Here is a 22138-nt window from a genome sequence, read left to right as displayed (position 1 = left end):
ATTGTATTAAAATAAATTATGTGTTCTTTATCTATATTGTGCTAATATACGATGTGATTAGATTAATTATATTGTAACATGTATTGTGCAAAGTAATTCTGTGGATCGAATATTATATTTGGGATAATTATTTTATTTTATTTAGATATATATATATATATAAATTAAAAAAATATTACATTCGTTCACCTCCAAAGGTTATATTATCTTTTATGTCATTGTACTTAATATTAAAAAATATTTTTATATTTGTATAATTCTTTTATTTGTACAAATGTCATTTATTATAAAAGATTAATATAAGTATATTTTCATTTTTTCCTCAATTTGTACTCTATTTTGATATAATAATTAATATTCAAAAATAAATTCGTAAAAAATAAATATGAATCTTAAATCGGACGAGAAGGGAGTAAAATTTTTAATATAAAAATAAAATAGATGAAAAAAAATGAAATGATATTATTTTAAAATTTTATTAATTTTAATAAATAGTTTAGGCACAGAATTTCAGATATTGTATAATTAACAAGTAATTAAGAAGTGTATTAGTGAAAAATAATTATGATTTAATAAAAATAATTATAAATTAAAAGTAAAATAAATAAATAGTTTAATTAAAAAAAATTATAAATTATGAATTTTAAAATATGATTAAAGTGTATAATTATATTTTTAAAAAAAAAGAAAAAAAATTTACGTGGGACGAACGAAAATAAAAATAATAATCAAATTAAGTGAGACAGAGGAAATACAATACATAATATATATGCTCCATTCATTTTCAAGTGTTCACAATTCAATGCAAAATATTACTATATTTTATATTTTCAACTCAATTTTTTTATATACTCATGTTCATAAAAAAAAAAAAAAAATACAAAATAATACATCCAATAGTAATAAAATAATTATTATTTATTAAAATTAAAGTAATAGATTATTGGTAAATATATTTCTTTTACTATAAATAAATTATACATAAGTTTAATAAATAAAAAATAAATACTAATAAATTTAACTAATAAATTTATTTTCTCTTATACAATATTGTCGTCTCCTTGTTTAATTTTAATTGACATTCTTTTTCATTTTTGTCTATGTTGTAAGTCGTTAAAATTTACTACATTAAAATATATTTAACAAATACTTCCTCCGTCCACAAATTAATGTCCTACTTTCCTATTTGGGACGTCCAATAACTATTATCCTATTTCATTTTTTAAATACAAATTTTACATTTTTACCCTTTATTTATTTATTATTTTTAATCTCTACCATACAATTATGGACAAATTTGTCAATTCATAACAAAAAGACAATCACCTAAAAAACCGTACAAATATACTTTAGGACAATAGAAATTGGACGGGGAATATAAATCAATTTAATTAACTACATGACGTATAACATCAAGGCTCACTGGAATCAAATCTTCTGTTCCAAATCTCCCAATTTTCTCTATTCCAACAAGTAAAATTGTGACACATGGATGAGATATATATTGGAAGAGAGAAGATATGAATATAATTTAAAATTTATGTATTTTTAAATTATATTTATGTTCCTTATCAATCTTATTTATTTAAAAATAAAAAATATAAATTATATCTAAAATTAATATTTATCTTCGTTATTATATTAATTTATCATAGAATATTTTTTAAATATCATACTAAAATGTTGTTTATAATTTCATACTATTCAAAAATTTATTCTTTTGTATTTAAATTTGACCGTTTTTAATATTTTAGTATAATGTATTTTTTTTTAAAGAACAATATAATTTTTAAAAAAATTATAAAATAAAAAAATTAAATAAATAAAATAAAACTTAAGGTTAAATATTTTTTATAAATATATTACTTTTTATTATTTCAAAATATTAAAAAAATATATAGAAGATAAACCCTTTGAAATACTATTCAAATTATTTAAATTTAATATAATTTTGCAAAATTTATAAAATAAAATAATAAAAATTTTAAAAATAATAATATGAATAAAATTAAATTTGAAATTTTTTATTTTTTTATACATTTAAATATTACATAAAAATAATTTAAATAGTAATTTGTATAATATTTTATTCATAAAATTATATTTAAATATTGTTTGACTGTAATATTTGAAAACATAAATTGATTGTATTTTTATGATTAAATAATATAATAATAAAAATAAAAAATAATTTGAATATAATTAATTTTGAGAGAAAAAAATTTAAATCATATTCATATCTACTTTTTCTTTATTTTTCTCTTTCCTCCCTCCCTGTCTTATAATTTTATTTGTTGAAATAGAAAGAATAGAAAAATTTGGGAATAGACAATTGAGTGCCAACTCACTCACAATCTTTTTATTTTTATATTTCTCCTAAAAAAAAATAAATATTTTTATTTACGTTTAAAACTCTAAATTGTTTATTTACATTAACTATAGATAAATAAACATATTTTTTTATTTACTTATGTTATAAAAAAATTTATTCTCTACAAAATGATACCCATATTGCATATATTTTTTATTTCGATATATTTTTTAAAATATTTAATATATATTCTAATTTTTTTAATCATATATATTAAATTTATTTTATTATGGTGTGTTTGTTTAGGTGATTGGATTTTAAATACACTATTCATCTCATTTTTTCCCCCAAAAAATATCAAATAAAACACCTATTTTTATTTTTTTTTATATTAAACTAAAAATCAATTTTACATTTAAAACATCACATGAACACCTGTTTATATCACATTATACAATTATTCAAATTCAAAATTTTTACTATTCATATCTGAACTCAAAATCCAAACCTCCAAACAAACACACAATATTATTAATTATATAAAAATAATAAAATAAAATATATTGAGGTGGTATAAATTAATTATTTAAATAATTAGAATTAGTTATTTAATGATTAAAAAAGAAAAAATATATAATATAAATATTATTTTGTAAAGCATAAATTTTAATAAAATTTATTTATTTATTATTACCATAAATTAATTTTATAAAACAATGGAGAGTTTTAAAATAAATAAAAATATTTGTTAATTGAAGAGAGATATAAATAAATGAATTTTGTGTGATAATGCATAATAGGCTAAAATTTTAATTAAATTGTTTTATACTCTTAAGTATGTTTAAAATAAAAGACAAGCCACACAAACAAACAAAAAATACTCCTGTATACTTCATTCTTCACTTAATAATTTATCAATTTTTTTATTTTGGTCCGTCTATAATAAAATATTTATTTTTTTAAGTAATTGTATTTTCTTCTAATATTAAAAATATTCTTACAATTTCCAATATATTATACAAATCTCATTAATTTTATATCACATAATACTAATAATATTATATTATGGCGTATTTCTTCTGCCCCGGTTTGGGGATATTTACTGTGCCAAACCGAAGTTGCCACTAAATAGGACAATACATTGCAGGCTGCAACAGCTTTATGTCTGCTTTTTTGTTATTTTATTTTATTTTTTAAATTTAAAATATATAAATAATAATTTATTTAATATTTATAATAATTATAGGTTAAAAAAATATATATAATATATATATCATTTTGTAAAGAATAAAATTTTCTATAATACAAATAAATAAAAATTTAAAAATATATATTGTATATAATATAAATTTATAGTCAAATTATACTACTATTAATTTTATCAATTATAGTTAATACATATTTATATTATTTTATTCATTATTCATCAAATTAATACCCATTAAAACTCCAAAAGCTCCGACCAAACTTTTAAACACAAAAGAAACAACAAAATTCAAATCCATCTCAAAATTCAAATAAAAATCAAACTCAAAGTCAAATTTTCCCAAACCCTTTTAAAAAAAATACACAGTTAATTTTTTTAACTTTATTCCTACCATAATCCAGTATAATGTCAATATTCCTCAAACACCATTAAAAGAAACGGACACATAAACAAGGGACGAGAGTATATACATATTGAATCGCCTGTATGAAAGGTTCGGTTCGGTTCGTAAAAATCAGTGTTATCCAGACCATCATCAATAGTGAAAAAATTGACCTAATTCGCTTTGAAACAGAGAGTTATCTCCTTCGCTTCCCCTGCATAGTTACTCGAGCTTCCAGGTGATGATGGAGCTCTTGCCGCATTTCTCAGGCTTGAAATTACCCTTCAATCCCGCCAATAAGGAGCCCTTTACGGTTTCTACAATGCGGAGCAAGGGCTACTACGCCTGCCCTCTGCCTGCCCCCTTTGTTATGGGCCGTACAAACCTCCACAAACGGAAATCCATGGCCCCGATTGTAATGGTACTCCTTCGCTCTGATTTAATCTTCTTAAATTAATGAATAACTTCGTACCTACTTTGATGGTTCCTATCTCTGTAATACTCGCAAATTATCTGGTTTGTGTGGAATTAGAATGCGAAGCAGGGGGGCGTCGGCAGCAGAGGAAGTGGGTCGAACGTTTCGAAAATCGAGGAATTGCTAAACATAGGCGAGGGGAGCGGAGGGGAATCCGAATCGGAATCAGAATCGGATGAAAAAGATGAAGATGAAGAACCGTTTGTAATGAATGAAGATGAGAGGAAGGAGTGGCGGCGGAAGATTCGAGAAGTAATTGGTAGAGCTCCTGAAGTTGAAGAGGAGACAGATCCTGTGGAGAAAATGAACAAAATACAGAAGCTTTTAGCTGAGTATCCTCTTGTTGTGGATGAGGAGGATCCAAACTGGCCTGATGAAGATGCTGATGGATGGGGTTTCAGTCTCGGCCAATTCTTTAACAAGATCAGCATAAAGAATGTTAAGAAGGACGACGACGATGACGATGAGAAGTGTGATAGTAGGGATGAAATAGTGTGGCAGGACGACGACTACATTCGCCCTATTAAGGATATAGTCTCTAAGGAATGGGAGGAGGCTGTGTTCAAGGACATCAGCCCTTTGATTGTTCTTGTTCATAATCGCTACAAAAGGTAATAATTAGAGTCCTATGAATATGTTATTGTTATGTTCATCAATTTTATCTCAATTTGTGTTCACTCATATTGTTCATTTGCTATGATTGCAGTTAGAATTGGAAATTGTATCATACTAGACTTTATAGGATTTAGATATGCCGGAACAGGACCATAGATGAATCATATATAATTGTTATGAGTCTAGTGTTGGTTTAAATTTGGAGCTAAGTTTTTGGTCATTTCTTTCTTTTGTACTCAAGTTGTTCTGTTTCATTCGGTTGTTTCGTTGCATTTAAAATAGGATTTAGAAATGTCGGAACAAGACCATAGAGGAATCATATATAATGGTTATGAATCTAGCTTTGGTTTCAAATTGGAGCTAATTTTTTTTTTCTGTCATTTCTTTCTTTTGTACTCAAGTTGTTTGGTTACCTTCGGTTATCTGATCTTAGGCTTTTGTCTCACTTATATTTGTTGTGGAATTTCCGAGAAATTAAGAAAGTTGATGAGCTACCTGTCTCAATGTTTCGACGATTTGCTTCCTACAAGAAATAGCAATTCTAATTTACTCCCATTACATGTGAGGAATGTGGATGTTTTGTATTATCAACTTATTTGCTTTCAAGTTTGTATGTGTATAGAGTTGAAGCTTGAAAATATATAAATAGTCGTGCTTATCTTCAGACCAAAGGAAAATGAAAAGTTCCGAGATGAATTAGAGAAAGCAGTGCAAATCATTTGGAATTGTCGGCTACCATCACCGCGAGTAAGTAACAGTATCATCTTTTTATGGGCTCATTTGTTCGTTACAATCTACTAATGAGTATTATCAAACAGTGTGTAGCAATAGATGCCAATGCCGAGCTTGATTTGGTTTCCGCTCTACAAGTCTCCACTTTCCCCGAGCTCATTTTCACTAAAGCTGGGAAGATTTTATACCGAGAAAAAGGTAAACTGGGTCTACTATCATAAAGTGTTCTCTCCATACGATTAAATTTTAATTTTTTTTTCTGGTGTTTAGCAATCCGAACAGCTGATGAATTGTCTAAGATAATGGCATTCTTCTATTACGGAGCTGCCAAGCCTCCATGCCTTGGTGGAATTGAGACCGGCAATGAGCCAATTCCTGCTCTTGAGCTCACAAGTAAACGTCCGTAATCCTGCATGTACGTATACATGTATATATATATATATTTGTAGTGTTTAGAAACAATGATTATGCAAACAATTGATACTGAAAATGGCCAAAAACTCACTGATGCTTCCAAAAGATATGCCGGAGGTTTGTGTTTTAGCCTTTTTCTGGAACTTGTAGCATCATTTCAACAGCATACAGGTTCTTCAGTTCAATAGCCATTGCTGCAGAACTGAATGGAAGCTACGGGTGAGACATGATTGAAAGGCGAGAGGCGCAATTGGGAAGTGATTAGTAATGCAAGGGGAGGGCACGGATCTAGTTAAACTTGTTTGTACCTGTGGCACCATGTTAAAAGGTTTTGGCTCCGGTCTCGGCTTCAAGTAAGTACCAAAGTTCATCACTATATTTGAATTAATCGTGCGTTTAGATATGTTTTAGAGGGGACCGGTTAGGATACTGATTAAGAATTAATCAGCGCCCTGTTAATATATCTTTCGTGCTGGGATCGATGGTAATATTACATATTGTGTGGACTATTGTCATGTGTTGTTAGTTCATATATTGTATTATTTTATTATATAAACATGCATTTTGTGCTATCGGTCTATATCTTATGTGCTACCAGTTTATATTTTAGTTTATATTTTTTATATGCGACCAATTTGTATTTCATATGTTATGAGCATAATATGATTAATCTTAGTAGGTGTTGAATGTAATATTTTGAATAGAGTTTCTTATAAAATATTTTGAATGAAAATAAATTTTGAATACGATTTTGTATGGAGAATCACGTCCATCTAAATATGATGAATGGTCCTAACTATTGTATGATTATGTCGAGCTCTAATTAATGATTTTAATAAGATAAAGCAAATGAGTGATTAATTTGTATATACTAATATTATTCACTTTAATCATCCAAAATAACCAGACTCTAATTATATATTGTTAATATAATACGAATAAAACATATGAATTTACCGCACAAGACAAAATAAAAAATAAAAAATCATACAATATCATGATTGATCTCTATATTTAAGATATGTAAGAAGAATCGCATTTTCGGGCTAGGGGCTTTGGTTGCGACGGTGTTAATTGATCATTCATCCTTTGGTAGCGATGGTTATATTTCGAGGTATACCGATGTCGAGCAACATTAACAATAGTTGGAGATATGGTTTTGAGGGCATTTAGACCTCGGTAGATGACACGAGCTGAGAGATGTGAGGGTAGTTTGGCATGGTCGATGATTGTATGGAGCACGTGGACAATTGGATGATGGGCTTCTAGCAGAATGGGTAGGCAATCCCCGACCAAAATGTTATGACATGGAAGAGCTTTGTAGAATCCGAGCATATATAGAACGCCGTAGCTTTGATGGCAATGTAGGGGGTAAAAGCTTCCATTTTGGGATGTATGTATTGAATCTGCTTCCGTCGATATATTTATTTTGCGATATTGGTAAATATTGTTTTATGATATGATTGTTGAATGAGTTGTCGATGATATGAGACTTATGGTTGACATTATGCTTTCATTTTTTCTTTTTTCCAAACTATTACTCCCTCCGTCTTAAATAAGGTGCAACATTTGTTTTGGGCACGAGTTTTTAGGTGGGTAGTATTAAGTAGAATAGTTTAAAAATTAGGTGATATGATGGAGAGAGAAATATATATTTTATTTTTTTATTTGAGTGATGCGATGGAATAAAGTGTGAGGTAGAAATTAAGAATAATTAATTATTTCATATTTTGGAAATGTTGCAGGGTGTTTGAGACATATCAAAAAGGAAATGTTGCACGGTGTTTGGGACGGAGGGAGTACATTGTATGAAACTCGTTCAAAATTCATTCAAAATATTATATTTTTATCTCTCTTTTCATTATAAAAATATATTTATATGGGGAAGGTTACCGTGCTGATTTGGAAAAATCAGTAGCACTCATAAAATACAAAAATAACACAAGTCTTTATTAAAAACAACACGTGCTGTTTGTTTAGAATTATACGTGTGTTGTACAAGTATATGTCATGTGCTGAAATAAACTGCTGCACGTATTGTGTGAGACTATATCATCATGTACTGTTAATTCATGTGTTGTGTTTGTATTATATGAATATAAATGATGTATTTGTCACTATATTATTTGTTAGCTATTTGTGTTGTTAGTTTATGTGTTTTGTGTTTGTATTATAATAATAATTTTAATATTGTTTGTGTGTTGTTTAACACAGTGCTTATTGTAGCCACAACCAATTTATATATATTCAAAACTCTTTAAAATATAGCTATTAAAATAATTAAATACACATTTTAAAATTTTTTAATATTATATACTCCATCCGTCCCAATACAATAGTCTTGTTTACAATTTTTGTCCGTATCAAAACAATAGTTTTATTTCTATAAATAACCATATCATTATAAAACTACATTTACTTTTTCATTATTATTACACAATTGCCACTATTTTTTACACTATTACACTCACAAGAAAAAAAAAAAAAAAATCTTTAATCCATAGTTTTTACCCCTGTCAATTTAATATCAATATTCCTTAAATATGGGTCAGCATCCCTTGTTGAATCCGTCGCAAGCGGTTACCAAGGGAAAAAGGAGAAATGTGGGTTCGTATGTTCGTTACAAGTGAGCACTAGTGATACTTCAAAAACTCTACTTCCGATTTCCTCTAGTAATAGCTTGTTGTACCCATAGGATCACTCGTCTAAAAAACAAATCCGATCTCTCTATCCCAACATACATAGTGTATATACATACATGCATGTGTATGTATAAAATATTATTTTATACGTACACACATGTGTACATATACACACTGTGTGTATGAGACGGTGGGATAGAATTATTCCAATTGTAAGACCAAGTCTATTTTGCGAGGAAAATTTTTATTAATAATTTTATTTCATTTATTTATTTTGTAGTGTCTAGTATTCATATCAAGTCAGCGATATATTGCTCAATCGAATAATAGCATAATGCACCTTCATTACAAACATAGCACAAGTTTATATCTAAATAGTGCACATTCGAAAAGTAACAACCGTGATTTCCACGTTATCAAATATATATGGAATTGTCATTCATTAATCCCATCACATATATATATATATATATAGTTATTACAACCTTAACCCGCATTCTTTCTCTTCATACCTATATACCTCACACATAACACACATACATACGATTGCCATTAATCCCACCTTGTACATATATTTATTACACCCTTAACCCTTATTCTTTGTCTTCGTGCTTTTATATGATACACACATTACACACACATACATATATATATATATAAAGAAACAAGTATATATAGCCAAAACATCCTCAAGAAACCCTAATAGGAACCTCCTTTACTTCCCCTAGGGATAGCCACAGCTGAGAGTGGAACCTTCATCTGACAAGAAAGCTTCAACTCCTCACTCAAATCAACCCTCCCATGGCTGCCCTCGACCCATTCAAACTCCCTCACCAATCTCCCAACCCACAAGCTCACACTCGCCATCCCCAACCCCCTCCCGGGACACGCCCTCCGCCCGGCCCCGAACGGCGCCAGCCTCAGATCGCCCCCGCGCACGTCCACATTGTGCCCCCCGCCGCCCCCCGACTCCAAGAACCTCTCCGGCTTGAAGGCCAACGGCTCGTCCCATATTCTCGGATCGTGCGTTATGGACCACATGTTCACCATAGCCGTCGTGCCGCTAGGTATTGCCATGCCGTTGGCGAGGCGGACGTCCGCCGTCGAGAGGCGGGCCCACGAAAGGAGGGGCCCTGGCGGGTGAAGCCGGAGGGTTTCTTTGATGACGGCGTCGAGGTACGGGGACTTGGCGGCAGCGGCGTGGCCGGATTGGGCTAGGGTTTGGAGTTCGGAATGGAGTGTGGATTGGACATTAGGGTTTAGGACTAGCTCAGCCATTATCCATTCTGTTAGAAGGGCTGTCGTGTCCGTGCCACGAAATATCATTTCCTGTGGATTAATGAACAAAATAAGTCATCGATTGCCTCGTATTACATATATATATATATATGTATGTATGTGTGTGGATATAGATTAGGGTTTTGGTCATTAGGGTTTAGAGCAAGTTAATGTGTAGATATATACATTACGATATTATACTGTCTCCGTTCTAGCTATGTTGTCTGATACAGTGTAGATACAAGTGTTATAATTATTTAATATATGAGACATATCAAAATGAAAAATTAAACAAACTATATACGATGGGGGAGTATCAATGAAACTAGATCAAACAATGATATATGATTGTAGTTCAAGGGATTACCTTTATTTTAATTATTTAATATATAGAACATAATCATGCCAATTAGTATATTAATAATGGATTTAAGAATAATTAAGTATGTTAATACTTTAAAATTGTAAAGTAATTTGTGCATCGATTTAGTTGGATCATATTTAGGGTTGCTAAAAAAATTGTAAAGAAAACAAACTCTAAAGTTAACTAGCTATTGAAAGACAATTTAACTAAAATTCATATACTAACCCATAAGACAGCCACCATGTCATCCTCCTCGAGCTTCTCCGGGCCGTCGAGAGAGAGCAAAACATCGACAAAGTCACATTCATCTCGTGTTTTATGATCGCCATTCTCGTGTTCCTTAATGATTTCTTTCACTAGTTTCTTGACCTTAGGCACCAAATCCGCGCATCGTTCTTTAATATGGTAAGGATCATAAAAGTACTTCAACCATGGAAGATGATCCGACCAATTGAAAGCTCCCAAAAGCTCGAACCCTTCTCTCACTAACTCATTCAACTCCTTCGCTCGGGTATCATGCTCCTCAATGTTGTACCTTTTCCCGAATACAATCTCCATTATTGTGTTCAAAGAAGCCTTTTGAAGATGTTCCCTAAGATGCACAAAACCCTTAAGGGATTGTTCCTTCCCTATAGCGCCTAACATCGCCGAGCATTCAATTTGTCGAACACCTTCATGGGCCAATATTCTTTTGGGCGCAAAAAGGTGACTCGATGCAATTTTTCTAAGCATTCTCCAATAGGCTCCATCGGGGGCGAATCCTATGGCTCGACTAAACATTAGTTCCCTAGCCGACTCTTTGATTGGACGGCTAGCGAAATGTGGTGAAGTTAAGATTTCACGTGCAACACATGGTTCAGAAGTTACTACAACGGGAGTTGAACCTAAGCTAAAAGCCATGAGCTCAGTTGCCGAATGGCTTGAAGCCATTCGGGCAAGAGTACGGTGGGCCAAGCCATGGCTCAAGCTGAATAAGCTACCGAAAAATGGTAGCCCTTTTGGCCCGGGAATGGAAACCCGGCCCATTTGTTGGCGCCCGTTTTTCCAAGCCGGCCCGCCGGCCGAAAAAGCCCAAATGATTAGCCCATGAATGAGAAAAGCAACCAAAGTGAAAAACAAGATTGACATGAAATCATCAAGATTTTGTAATTCAAAGAGTGTGGGGAGGTAAAAAAACATCCACTTTGTGTTATCAAAAGTGTTAGAGAAATCCATGACAACTGAGAATTGACAATTAGTTAAGACAACCAAAATCAAAATTTACTTAGAATATATATATATATATATATTTATGTATTGCAATGAAATTAAAATCTTGGGTTTATTTTTGTATGGAGAGGAATAGAGATTTTGTTGTCACTTTGAGGTGGTAATGAGGGAAGAAGAAATGGTGTATATATAGGTGGAAATTCTTGAACAAGGAGGGCTTTTTACTTTTATTATTATTATTATTATTATTATTATGAATTAATTTTGAAAAGATGATATTTTTGGGGAGAATAAACAAGTAATAAATGAAGGGTTTGCTTCGATTAGGTCACTTACAAAAGGGGTAACAATCAACTTGGTCCTAAAAGTCATGTTTGAATGTTCGACTTTAGTTTCATCTCTTACGCCATGTAATAATTAAATTAAAGAGCTTTATATCCACATTACTTGTTTTAATTTTTTAGGGATTATTTAACTTGTATATGGTATTAGCTTAGTGGAGGTTGGATGTGTGAATAGTGGCGGAGCTAAACTTGTTTCGCCGAATGGCTAATTAAAGACTTCGTTGAGGTAGAAAAATAAGTAATTTTTATTATTTTGAACGAAATTAATGGTAAAAATATATATTTTAAACGGACAAATTATCTATAAGTGTGTTTTGGCCAAAACTACTGTATGATCACTGTTGACCCAGGTTTAGGCCTCAAATCGGGCTTCTTGTACTGCACATGTTTTATTTATTTATTTATTTAAATTATAAATTTAAATTTAAATTTTTATAATACGCATAATTTAATAAAATATATTCAATATATATGTCATTTTATAGCGAATAAATTTTTTTTATAATACAGAAAAATAAAAATTCAGAAATATATATGTACATATAATATAAATTTATAATTAAATTATACAACTTAATACACAGTTATATTATTATATTTGTTACTAGTCTAATCAATCGTATCAAAACTTCTCAAACCCCTGACCAAACCTAAATACAAAATAAACATCAAAATTCAAATTAAACTAAAAATTCAAATAAAAACCAAATTCAAACCAAAATTTCCCAAAATCCCCCTAAATAAACACACCCTGTGTAACAAATAATATAGTCGACGTAACGGCGGAGACGACGGCTCGGGGGGCTCGGGACCCCCCGAGCCCCTATGTGGCTCTGCCACTGTGTGTGACCGTGAGGTCATAGGTTCAAACCCCCGACGTCTCAGGTCACCTGTCATACATGGTTCGCCTAGTGTGACTTGCTTGTCATACGTATTAAGTTCAGTCGGGGATTTACCCGGTGCGCACAAGGTAAATATAATAAATGCCACAAGGTAAATAATACATTTAATTCTGACTTAAACAACAACAACGCACAATCATCCTTTGCATGTTTTTATTTTGAAGCTTTCTATTTTTTATTTTTTAATTGTTATATGTTTTTTGAAAAGTTATATGAGAGTACATATAATTAAATGAAACAAAATTAACTATGAAAGAAAAGAATATATTTATATTTATATAATAGTCATTGAAAATTATGAATATATATATATATATAAGGATGTTATTATATATATATATATATATAAAGAATTGCAATGCCATGAATTAGTAGGAGGATTAACTTGTTTACTTAGTGATTAATATTAATACACAAAACAAAGATATAGATGAGTTGTGTTTTGGGAGTTTTTTTTTTTTCAATTATTAATACACAAAATAAATGTTTGATGTGATATTGTGAATTTATATTTTGTATGGAAGATATCTTTTATATGTTATAGTTTAAATAAAAAAATATACTCCATTCGTCCACCCACAAAATATTCATATTTTTATTTTTGGGGCGTTCAATTACAAAGTAATCATTTCATTAAATATCTTTTTTTCATAAATACTCATACTTTACATCACATCATTATTACTTTTATACCTAAAAGTAAGGGAAAAAATGTCATTACATTACTTTTACCTACCAACTATAATTAAAATACTATTATTTCTTAAATTCCGCGCCAAAAGTAAATGTATACTTATTGTTTGAACGGAGGGAGTAATATATATATATATATATGTTACCTATCATTTTTGTATTTTTCTTTTTTTGGAAAACATATTTTACTTTAAAATAAAATTTTGAAAAAAGTAGTAGAAGAAGAAGAAAGAAATAATTAAATAAAATTGAAAGCACCCCTAAATTAATACTCCCTCCATCCGTCCCACATAATTTGTCCCTATTTTTTATTTTCATCTGTCCCACGTAATTTGTCATTTCCTTTTTTGAAAAATTAATTATACACTTTAATCATATTTTAAAATTTAAAATTTAATTTAATTTTAATCTTAATTAAATTATTTAGTTATCTTAATCTTAATCTATAATTATTTTTACTAATATATTTCTTAATTACTTATTAATTATACTTTACCTAAATTCTCGTGTCTACGCTAATACACTCATATTAGATTGGACGGAGGTAGTAATTTTCTTAAGTGGAACCATAGTTGGCATAAATTAGGAGATTGGGCGGCTATCTAGACTACCTATTACCTAAGTATGTAGTACTACTTACAATTGTTGGTTCCTATAATAATAGTAATAATAATAATTTTGCAATAATTTTTAATGTTTGTTATTGTACCAGGAATCGATGATGATTTTATTAATTTTGTTGGCGTACGTGTGCCTTTTAGGTATATACAAGTAAAAATTTAATTAAAACAATCACTTTTACCTTTTTCAAACTAACTAAACATTTTCCCATAAAATGAATGCATTTCTCAAAAAAATATCTTCCTCAATCAACAAAAGGTAATTAAATTACGTCACATGATCTTGCATTTTTTTTTTTTTTTTTTATAATGTGAAAATCCGCTGCAAAAAAAATTATAAAATTTTCATAATTTTAAGTAACTAAAAGAAAAAAAATCTCAATTTTCTAAATGCTAAAAGAATACAATCTAAATTTTCTCTTATTCAATATTTTGGTTTTTTTAATTAAAAATATGACATTAAAAAATATACTATATATTATTAATTAAAAATTTTATTATGTAAAACACAAAAAAATATATATATAAAACACACAAACAACAGCCCAAATACAATTTGTAGATATACATACATGGGGATTGTTAGCTAGTACTCCCTTCGTCTCATATCTCTCTATATTCATTTACTTTTTGTACGGAGTTTTAGAAATATTAGTATTATATTAGGATGCAGTAGAAATAAAGGTAAAAAAAAATAAACTATACTTATTAGTATTGTATTATATAAAAGTAAGGGCACCTGTGCAATATATTGTAAATTGGAAGCGTATTTGTAATGCTAGGTAGATAGTACAGTTACTTAAAAATGAAATTATACTTTGTTATGAGACGGACCAAAATGAAAAAATAGATAGATTGTTAAATGACGGAGGAAGTACAATGTTAATTAGTCATAATCAACACATGAAGTATAGGCGGACAATACATAAATTGAATTAATACAAAATATGTTATATATATATATATTGTTATCATATATTGTTTCATACTTTGTACTACTTTCGTCCGGTTCTAAGGGTCTCATTTTTACGTGTTGATCTTTGACTATTAATTATTATATGAAAACGTAGTACAAATTAATGAAAAATGACAAAAATACTTCAATTAGTGTCTTATAATACTCTTACAATGATATTTGTGCAAAAAATTATACAAATATAAAGATATTTATAATGTTAAGTACAATAATACAAAAGATAATTAAGACCCTTAGAGTCGGACGGAGCGAGTATTTTATATATCAATTGTATTAATATACATTTTATGTTGAAATTAATTGTGGCATATATGAACTATGCAATAGATCTACTACCTCCTCCGTCCACCACCAATCTATCCATTTGTATTTGGCGTCATTGTCTTTAACATTAAAAATATCTTTATATTTGTATAATTTTTTGTACAAATGTCATTACATTAGTATTATAAGACACCAATAAAAATATTTTTGTCGTTTTTTCTTAATTTGTACTACGTTTTGATATAATAATTAATATTCAAATATTAGCATGCAAAAAGTAAAGGGATATATTGGCGGTGCACAGAGGTAGTATTATATTTTGTATTTGTGTTACGGATTTCATATGCTAATTAAAATTACTCAATATGGTACTGATTACTCTAATTAGCCAACTAGACATAAATATATATATATATATATAAATAAATAAATTTAAATTTGTATAATGCACAAATCTCTATATACATAATACATATAAATATATATATATATATATATATATGAGATTAGATAGGTAGGACTAGGAGTTAGTTGCGCCGGCCAGCGGTGAGGCGGCGCGTGTAACGCCGGGAAGCAAGCTGTCTTTTTCATCTTTTATTTATTTATTTATTTATTTTATTTGATCGGAACCTTTTCATTTTTAATTAACTTCACAATTATTCACTCATCATAATACATACATACTTATACGTATATTCATGCATGTCTGTGTCTGCATCATTGCAATATTATTGGCTACTTTACATATATTTATATTATATATATATATATATGCATGTCCTAATTAGCGCATGCAGCAGCTGGATTAATGAATCAACGTCTGCATGGATGACACGTGTCCCAACCCCCCCCCCCCCGGCCCCTCTCTTACAATGTGTTAATCCTTTTGTATCTATATATGCTCACCTCGTATTTTTATAAATATAAATAAATTTATTAATTCTGTTATACAAATTTTATTAAAAATAGAGATAATTCAGAGTGAAAAAAAAAAGAGAGAAAAATAAATTACGATCGTATTTATGCTCTTACACACAATATCAGTAGTAGCTCTAAGAAGGGGCTCGAGGGCCCCTAGTCATCAAATTTTATTAATTTTTTTAGTGTAAAATTTATTTTTTAATTATATTACTTTTTTTCCAAAATACTAAGATTATCATCTTTTTATGTGTTTTTGCATTTTTTTGTGATCTCAAATTATCTTTGTTTGATCATATATTTTTATTTATTTTTTGAACTTCGAATATGGGTTGTATTTATTTTATTTATTTATTTATTGAACTTCGAATATGGGTGGTATTTCTTTTATTATTTTATTTTATTTTATTGAATAATTCCTACGCTTCAAGAGATTATGATGAGTCCAAGAAATTTGAGTGATTAGAAAGTGGTCTAAAAGTGTAGATTGCACTTAACTATTATTGAAGTGATCGATATATATTTATATATACTTTCTAAACATGAATATTTTTATTTTTATATATCTCCAAAAAAATTGAATGTTTGTTTTGTTGGGACGATAATTAAATAATAGATATTTGAGGCATGCACACTCCTCTAAATTTCTACTAAATAATTAATTAAGTAATTAGTTAATTACAAATACTAAAAAGGGTTTCAAAGTCCAATGCTCTAAATTATGAATTGCACGTGCATCTCTCATTTGCCCAATGACTAGAACCTTTAAGATCACTACTACTCCACCTTTGATGTTTCTTGCATTATCCAAGAAAATAAATTTTTTTTTTATCGGAAGAATTAAAAATATTTTAGTATTAGTATATAATTATTTATACTATAATCATCGATAATTGATATTTTTTATTTGAAAGATGAAATGATAAAAATTAAATTTTTATATAGTTGGAACGGAACGGGTGTGTATTTTTTTTTATATATAGGAAATAGCATATTAGTTTGAAATAATATTTGACTTTGTTTGGATATAGATGTTATTTTATTTTATTTTTTTTTTAAATAAGAAAGATTTTTTTCAATATGGAATCCATATAATAAAATAATATATATATATATGCATATTAAGAAGAAATCCAAACTTTCCACCTAATAATTTATTTGACCTTCATTTGTTTCACATTTAGCATAAAGATTTTTTATTTTCCTTTTCCTTGCTTGCAAATGTTTGTTGCAAGATAATTATTTTACATAATATAAATAAATATTGATATAATATTTTTTTATATAAATTGTTTCATTTTAATATAAAAAATAATGTATAATTGATATATTTTGTTGAAAAAAAACAGAATCGTAAAAAAATCCTTAAAAGCCCTCTCTATCTCTTTAAATAAATAAATAAATAATAATAATAATAATAATAATAATCCCTCTCTCTCTCTCTTACACAATTTTAGGCCCAAACCATCGCTATGTCTTTTTTATTGGGCTACACAAAATTTAGTACATATCCATTTTCAATGGTCTATTTATTTTTAAATTTTAGTGTATAAATAAGGATAAATAGGTAATTTTACTTTTCGGGGATATTTTTGCTAACTTTACGTTTAGGAGTAAAATAAGGTTAAATTTGTGCAGAGAGAGTTACTTGAAAGAAAATTAATAAGATGAGTTGTGTAATTTTATTTTATTTTATTTCTTTTTATGATGTGTGAACCGCAGCCGCTACCCGAAAGTGTACATTTGGTAAATCCAGGCAGAACCTAATATCTGCAAACTAGACCCGATTGGAAAATTATATATATAATTTAACAAATGGAAAATTAAGGGTGTATTTCTTTTGATGAGTTTGAAAAAAAATTGGTTTGAGTTTGATATGAAAATAATATTTGATGAGATGTTTTGTGAGATGAAAAAATATATTTTTTTTTCGGAAAACGCAGAGTTCAAATAGTAAAATTTGAAAAATTTATGCTAAAGAAACATATCCACAACAACAAATCCACATTACAACAATAGAATCTTTACCAATCATTTTAACATTATTGCAATACGATCAATTCATACTACAATAAATCCCTTTTATTACACTATTCCTCGACCTCAACGGCAACAAAACCCTTATCAATCGATGTCTTGACGGCATCCATAACAAGTTGAGTTTTGCGACTAATAATTTCCCATTTTTTCTCACTTTTCTCTCCCCCACGATCAATTTTTTGCACCAAATTCGAAAACTCCTTCACCATCAAAACCTCTTGTGGGAGATCCGATCTTACAACATGTTTTGTGGGCAAAGGCTCGATAGAAGTTGCTAGCTCGCCAAATCGAGTGTTGGCATGCTCATAGAAATGTGTTACTTTCTCTTCGAAAGGTATGACAAAATCGTTGAAGCGAATATAGCCATCAGTTCCTAAAAAATTGACCTCCATCGTCAAATTGGCTAAAAACGAACAGTAAAAAGTTGTCATTTTGTTGTCGGGATATTGTAAGGAAGCGCCACATGAGAGGATAACGCCGGCCTCGTTGAACTCGGTGTTTGGTAGAGCTACGACGGTTGTCGGGAGATTGTAATCGTATGCCCATAAAATTGCTCTGATACAATACCTATTAAAACAAACATATATATAGTCAAAAAAAATTATACTACTTCCGTCCAGCTCTAAGAGTTACATTTACTTTTTGTCGTGCTGATTTTTTAATATTAATTATTATATCAAAATATAGTACAAATTTAGAAAAAAAATTGCAAAAATACTTCAATTAGTGTTTTATAATACTAATAGAATGACATTTGTAAAAAAATATATATATAAATATAAATATATTTTTAATGTTAAGTACAATCATGCAAAACGAAAATATGACTATTAAATGTGGGCATTTGTTTCGTGAATTTTAAATATATATGACTCATATTTAACTTTAATTTAAAATAGAATAAATTGCTATCGAAATTTTCAAATTTAAAATTAAAATTAAACCGTGTGATTTTCCAATTCTAAATTAAAAGGAATATGAACTGGATTTACCAAGTTTTTTAAAAATAAAAAATAATAATAAAAAAAAAAAAAAAAAAAAAAGGATAATTACCAGCCAGCATCGCCTAATGCACCTAAGGCGTCAAGGTCGGGCTTCACCCGAATGTCATTTTTGAGGAAATCAGGACCGCAGTTGTGTGAATATATAATATGTACCTGTCACTCATACATATATCCATTCAACAACAAATTTAATTAATTCAAATATTAATTTATATTTTGTATTAAAACGTGCTTATATATATAAATAATACTCTCGTCCCATTTGTGCCAATGTATTTAACATTAAAAATATTTTTATATTTATTTAATTTTTTATATAAATTTTATTATAACAGTATTATAAGGCACTTATTTTTGTCATTTTCACTTAATTTATACTATTCCCTCCGTCCAATTTCTATTATCCTAAAATATATTTGCACGGTTTTTTAGGTGATTGTCTTTTGTTATGAATTGATAAATTTATCTTTAATTGTACGGTAGAGATTAAAAATAATAGTTGTTAGACGTACCAAATAAAAAAATAAAATGTTTGTAGACGGAAGGAATATCTTTAAATATAATAATTAATATAAAAAAATCAAACACAAAAAAATAATACTAATAATAAATAAATAAATGAGACCCTTCTATAATATATATGTATGTGTGTGGGTCTGGCGCATTTATTGGGGTACCGCTTTGAGTTGGCCAAAGCGGCAGCGGTCGGAGAGCGCCGCCGCGATCGCCGCCGTGCGGGGGTGGTGCATCCACATGGTGGCGTCCATGTACTGCACTCCATTCACTCGGCACGCTGCCAGTATCTCGTCAAGCTCCGCCACGTTCAGCGCCACCGGCTTCTCCAGCAGCACGTGCTTCTTCTTCTCCGCCGCAAGGGCCGCCCACCGCCGGTGGAGGCTCGTCGGCAACGGAATGTAGACGGCGTCAACGTCTGGGTCGTCAATGACGGCGTCGTAGGAGCCGTAAGCCCTAGCCGAGCCGGGGAAGCCGTTTTCCTTAGCGAAAGCCTCGGCTTTGGCGAGGGATCGGCTGCCGACGGCGACGACGGTGGAGTTGCCGGAGAGGAGAATCGCCCGCCACATCTTTCGCGCTATATTGGCGCAGCCCAGGATCCCATAGCGCACCGGCGGCTCGGCGGCGGCCATTGGATAAGGTAGGGGGATAGGGTTGGGGGGGGGGGGGGGGGGGTGTTGAATGGAGGAAAATGGATCGAGTGGTGTAATATAATGGATAGTAATTTGTACGGTCATCTCTGGTTATTGCGAGGAGTATTTCAAATTTGTGATTTTGAGGGTTAATAGTGTCGGTGGGATGTTTAATCCCCCGAAAATCTATCCCCATGCAATTTTTCTAATTTTTTTTATTTACATATATTATTTTTAATATAGTTTATAAATATATTTTAACTTTAGATCAAATTTTTCAAATTCTACTATTTAGACTATGCGATTCTCAAAAAAATATCACTACAAGAAAATACAAGATTTTTTTGTCTTTAAATCCACTTTTTCTATTAATAATGATATTAAAGACCAAATTAGAGATGAAATTATGTTAGCTACGTGAACTTTATGGATGAAATTCCGTTACAAATATACTATTTTTTTTTTTGCAGTATATACTTTTTTTCTCACAAAACAACTCATCAAACATTATTTTAATATCAAACTCAAACTAAATTTTCTCAAACTACCAAAAGAAACACACTCGTAACTTATAGCGGTCATGAAAATACATTATAAAAAAGTAACGCTTTGTTTGACTGTGATTTGAAATATGATAATTTTTATTTAAATAATATTTTTATTTAATATTTTAAATATATATTTATTGAAAATGGTACAAAAATGTACCCTTTTGAAGTCACAAAATATATCACATAATATATATTTATTTGATATTTATATACTTAGAGATGAAGTCACAAAATATATATATTTTTCCGAACCTATCAAAAGAAACATGCTCTAAATTTTGATAATCTTAGAGATGAAACAGTTAGTTAGTATAATATTATATAAAAATTGTTAGGAAAATCTTTTTTTTAACATATATAATACAAAAATATCTCAAATTGTCATATTTGTCGAAATAATACAAATGAGACTAAAACAGTACAGAGATGTGAAGGTGTGGAGAATGGTGCCGGACATGTTTTTATCCCATTCCAATTTGGTGTACGTTTGATCAAAATGACAAATTGAAGTCAATATTTTGTCTGATGCGTATGGAAGAGTATATATGTTCATTTTGGTGCAAAGAGTCTTTAATACCTTCGCAAAACTATCGCACAACTTGCATAAATTTGACATCGGTTTACAAGATCATTTTGCATGGCTCAAAATCGATTAAAGTTGAAGGCTACAAGACATATTCAAATTGTCACATGAAGCCTAACATATGGAGAAGTTAAAACGTGCTTCAGAGTATTTGTAGGTCATTTAATGACCTCAATTCCATTGTCCCAAAGTTGGTCAAAAACAAGTCAGACTTGGCTGTATTTGAGAGTGCGACAAGTTGGTGTTAAAATTGTAGTAAGATAAAATTATCAAATGTTTTGAAGTTTTGAAGTTTCATTCTCTGTTTGAATATGTTTTAGTAACTTCAAGGTTACCGGAGATTAATCTAAAGAATGAAAAATCGAAGGTTTAAGCAAAAATGAGACCAACATGTAGCAGACTTATTCTCAACTATACAAGTGTTATGTTGCTTTTATGATTAAAGTATAACAATTACTTTCTTGCATGT

General features: G+C 29.5%; 3 protein-coding genes across 4 annotated transcripts; 1 reads left to right on the top strand and 2 right to left on the bottom strand.

The window, feature by feature from the left end:
* Positions 1–4017: 4017 nt before the first annotated feature.
* LOC127257449 (thioredoxin-like fold domain-containing protein MRL7L, chloroplastic) lies at positions 4018–6708 on the top strand. 2 transcript variants are annotated; one of them, XM_051283880.1, is made up of 6 exons: positions 4018–4321; positions 4433–4986; positions 5656–5737; positions 5809–5920; positions 5993–6137; positions 6337–6708. In XM_051283880.1, exons 1-5 carry the CDS (start codon positions 4142–4144, stop codon positions 6127–6129), a joined length of 1065 nt encoding a protein of 354 aa, XP_051139837.1. In that variant the 5' UTR covers positions 4018–4141; the 3' UTR covers positions 6130–6137; positions 6337–6708. The 2 variants fall into 2 exon arrangements, with proteins under 2 accessions (XP_051139837.1, XP_051139836.1); XM_051283879.1 differs by having other exon boundaries at positions 5993–6708.
* Positions 6709–9369: 2661 nt separating this feature from the next.
* LOC127257456 (cytochrome P450 78A7-like) lies at positions 9370–11635 on the bottom strand. Its single transcript, XM_051283887.1, has 2 exons — positions 10646–11635; positions 9370–10107 (listed from the first exon to the last, which is right to left on the bottom strand). Exons 1-2 carry the CDS (start codon positions 11633–11635, stop codon positions 9478–9480), a joined length of 1620 nt encoding a protein of 539 aa, XP_051139844.1. The 3' UTR covers positions 9370–9477.
* A 6696-nt stretch (positions 11636–18331) lies between these two features.
* LOC127257187 (uncharacterized oxidoreductase At4g09670-like) lies at positions 18332–20556 on the bottom strand. The gene is made up of 3 exons (XM_051283563.1): positions 20068–20556; positions 19440–19543; positions 18332–18953 (listed from the first exon to the last, which is right to left on the bottom strand). Exons 1-3 carry the CDS (start codon positions 20533–20535, stop codon positions 18437–18439), a joined length of 1089 nt encoding a protein of 362 aa, XP_051139520.1. The 5' UTR covers positions 20536–20556; the 3' UTR covers positions 18332–18436.
* Between the last annotated feature and the right edge of the window lie 1582 nt (positions 20557–22138).

The sequence above is a fragment of the Andrographis paniculata genome, unplaced genomic scaffold (assembly GCF_009805555.1).
Source record: "Andrographis paniculata isolate CXL003 unplaced genomic scaffold, ASM980555v1 Contig57END, whole genome shotgun sequence".
Taxonomy (NCBI): Eukaryota; Viridiplantae; Streptophyta; class Magnoliopsida; order Lamiales; family Acanthaceae; genus Andrographis; species Andrographis paniculata.
Note: the sequence above shows the minus strand (reverse complement) of the source record. Positions and strands in the feature narration are given on the sequence as shown.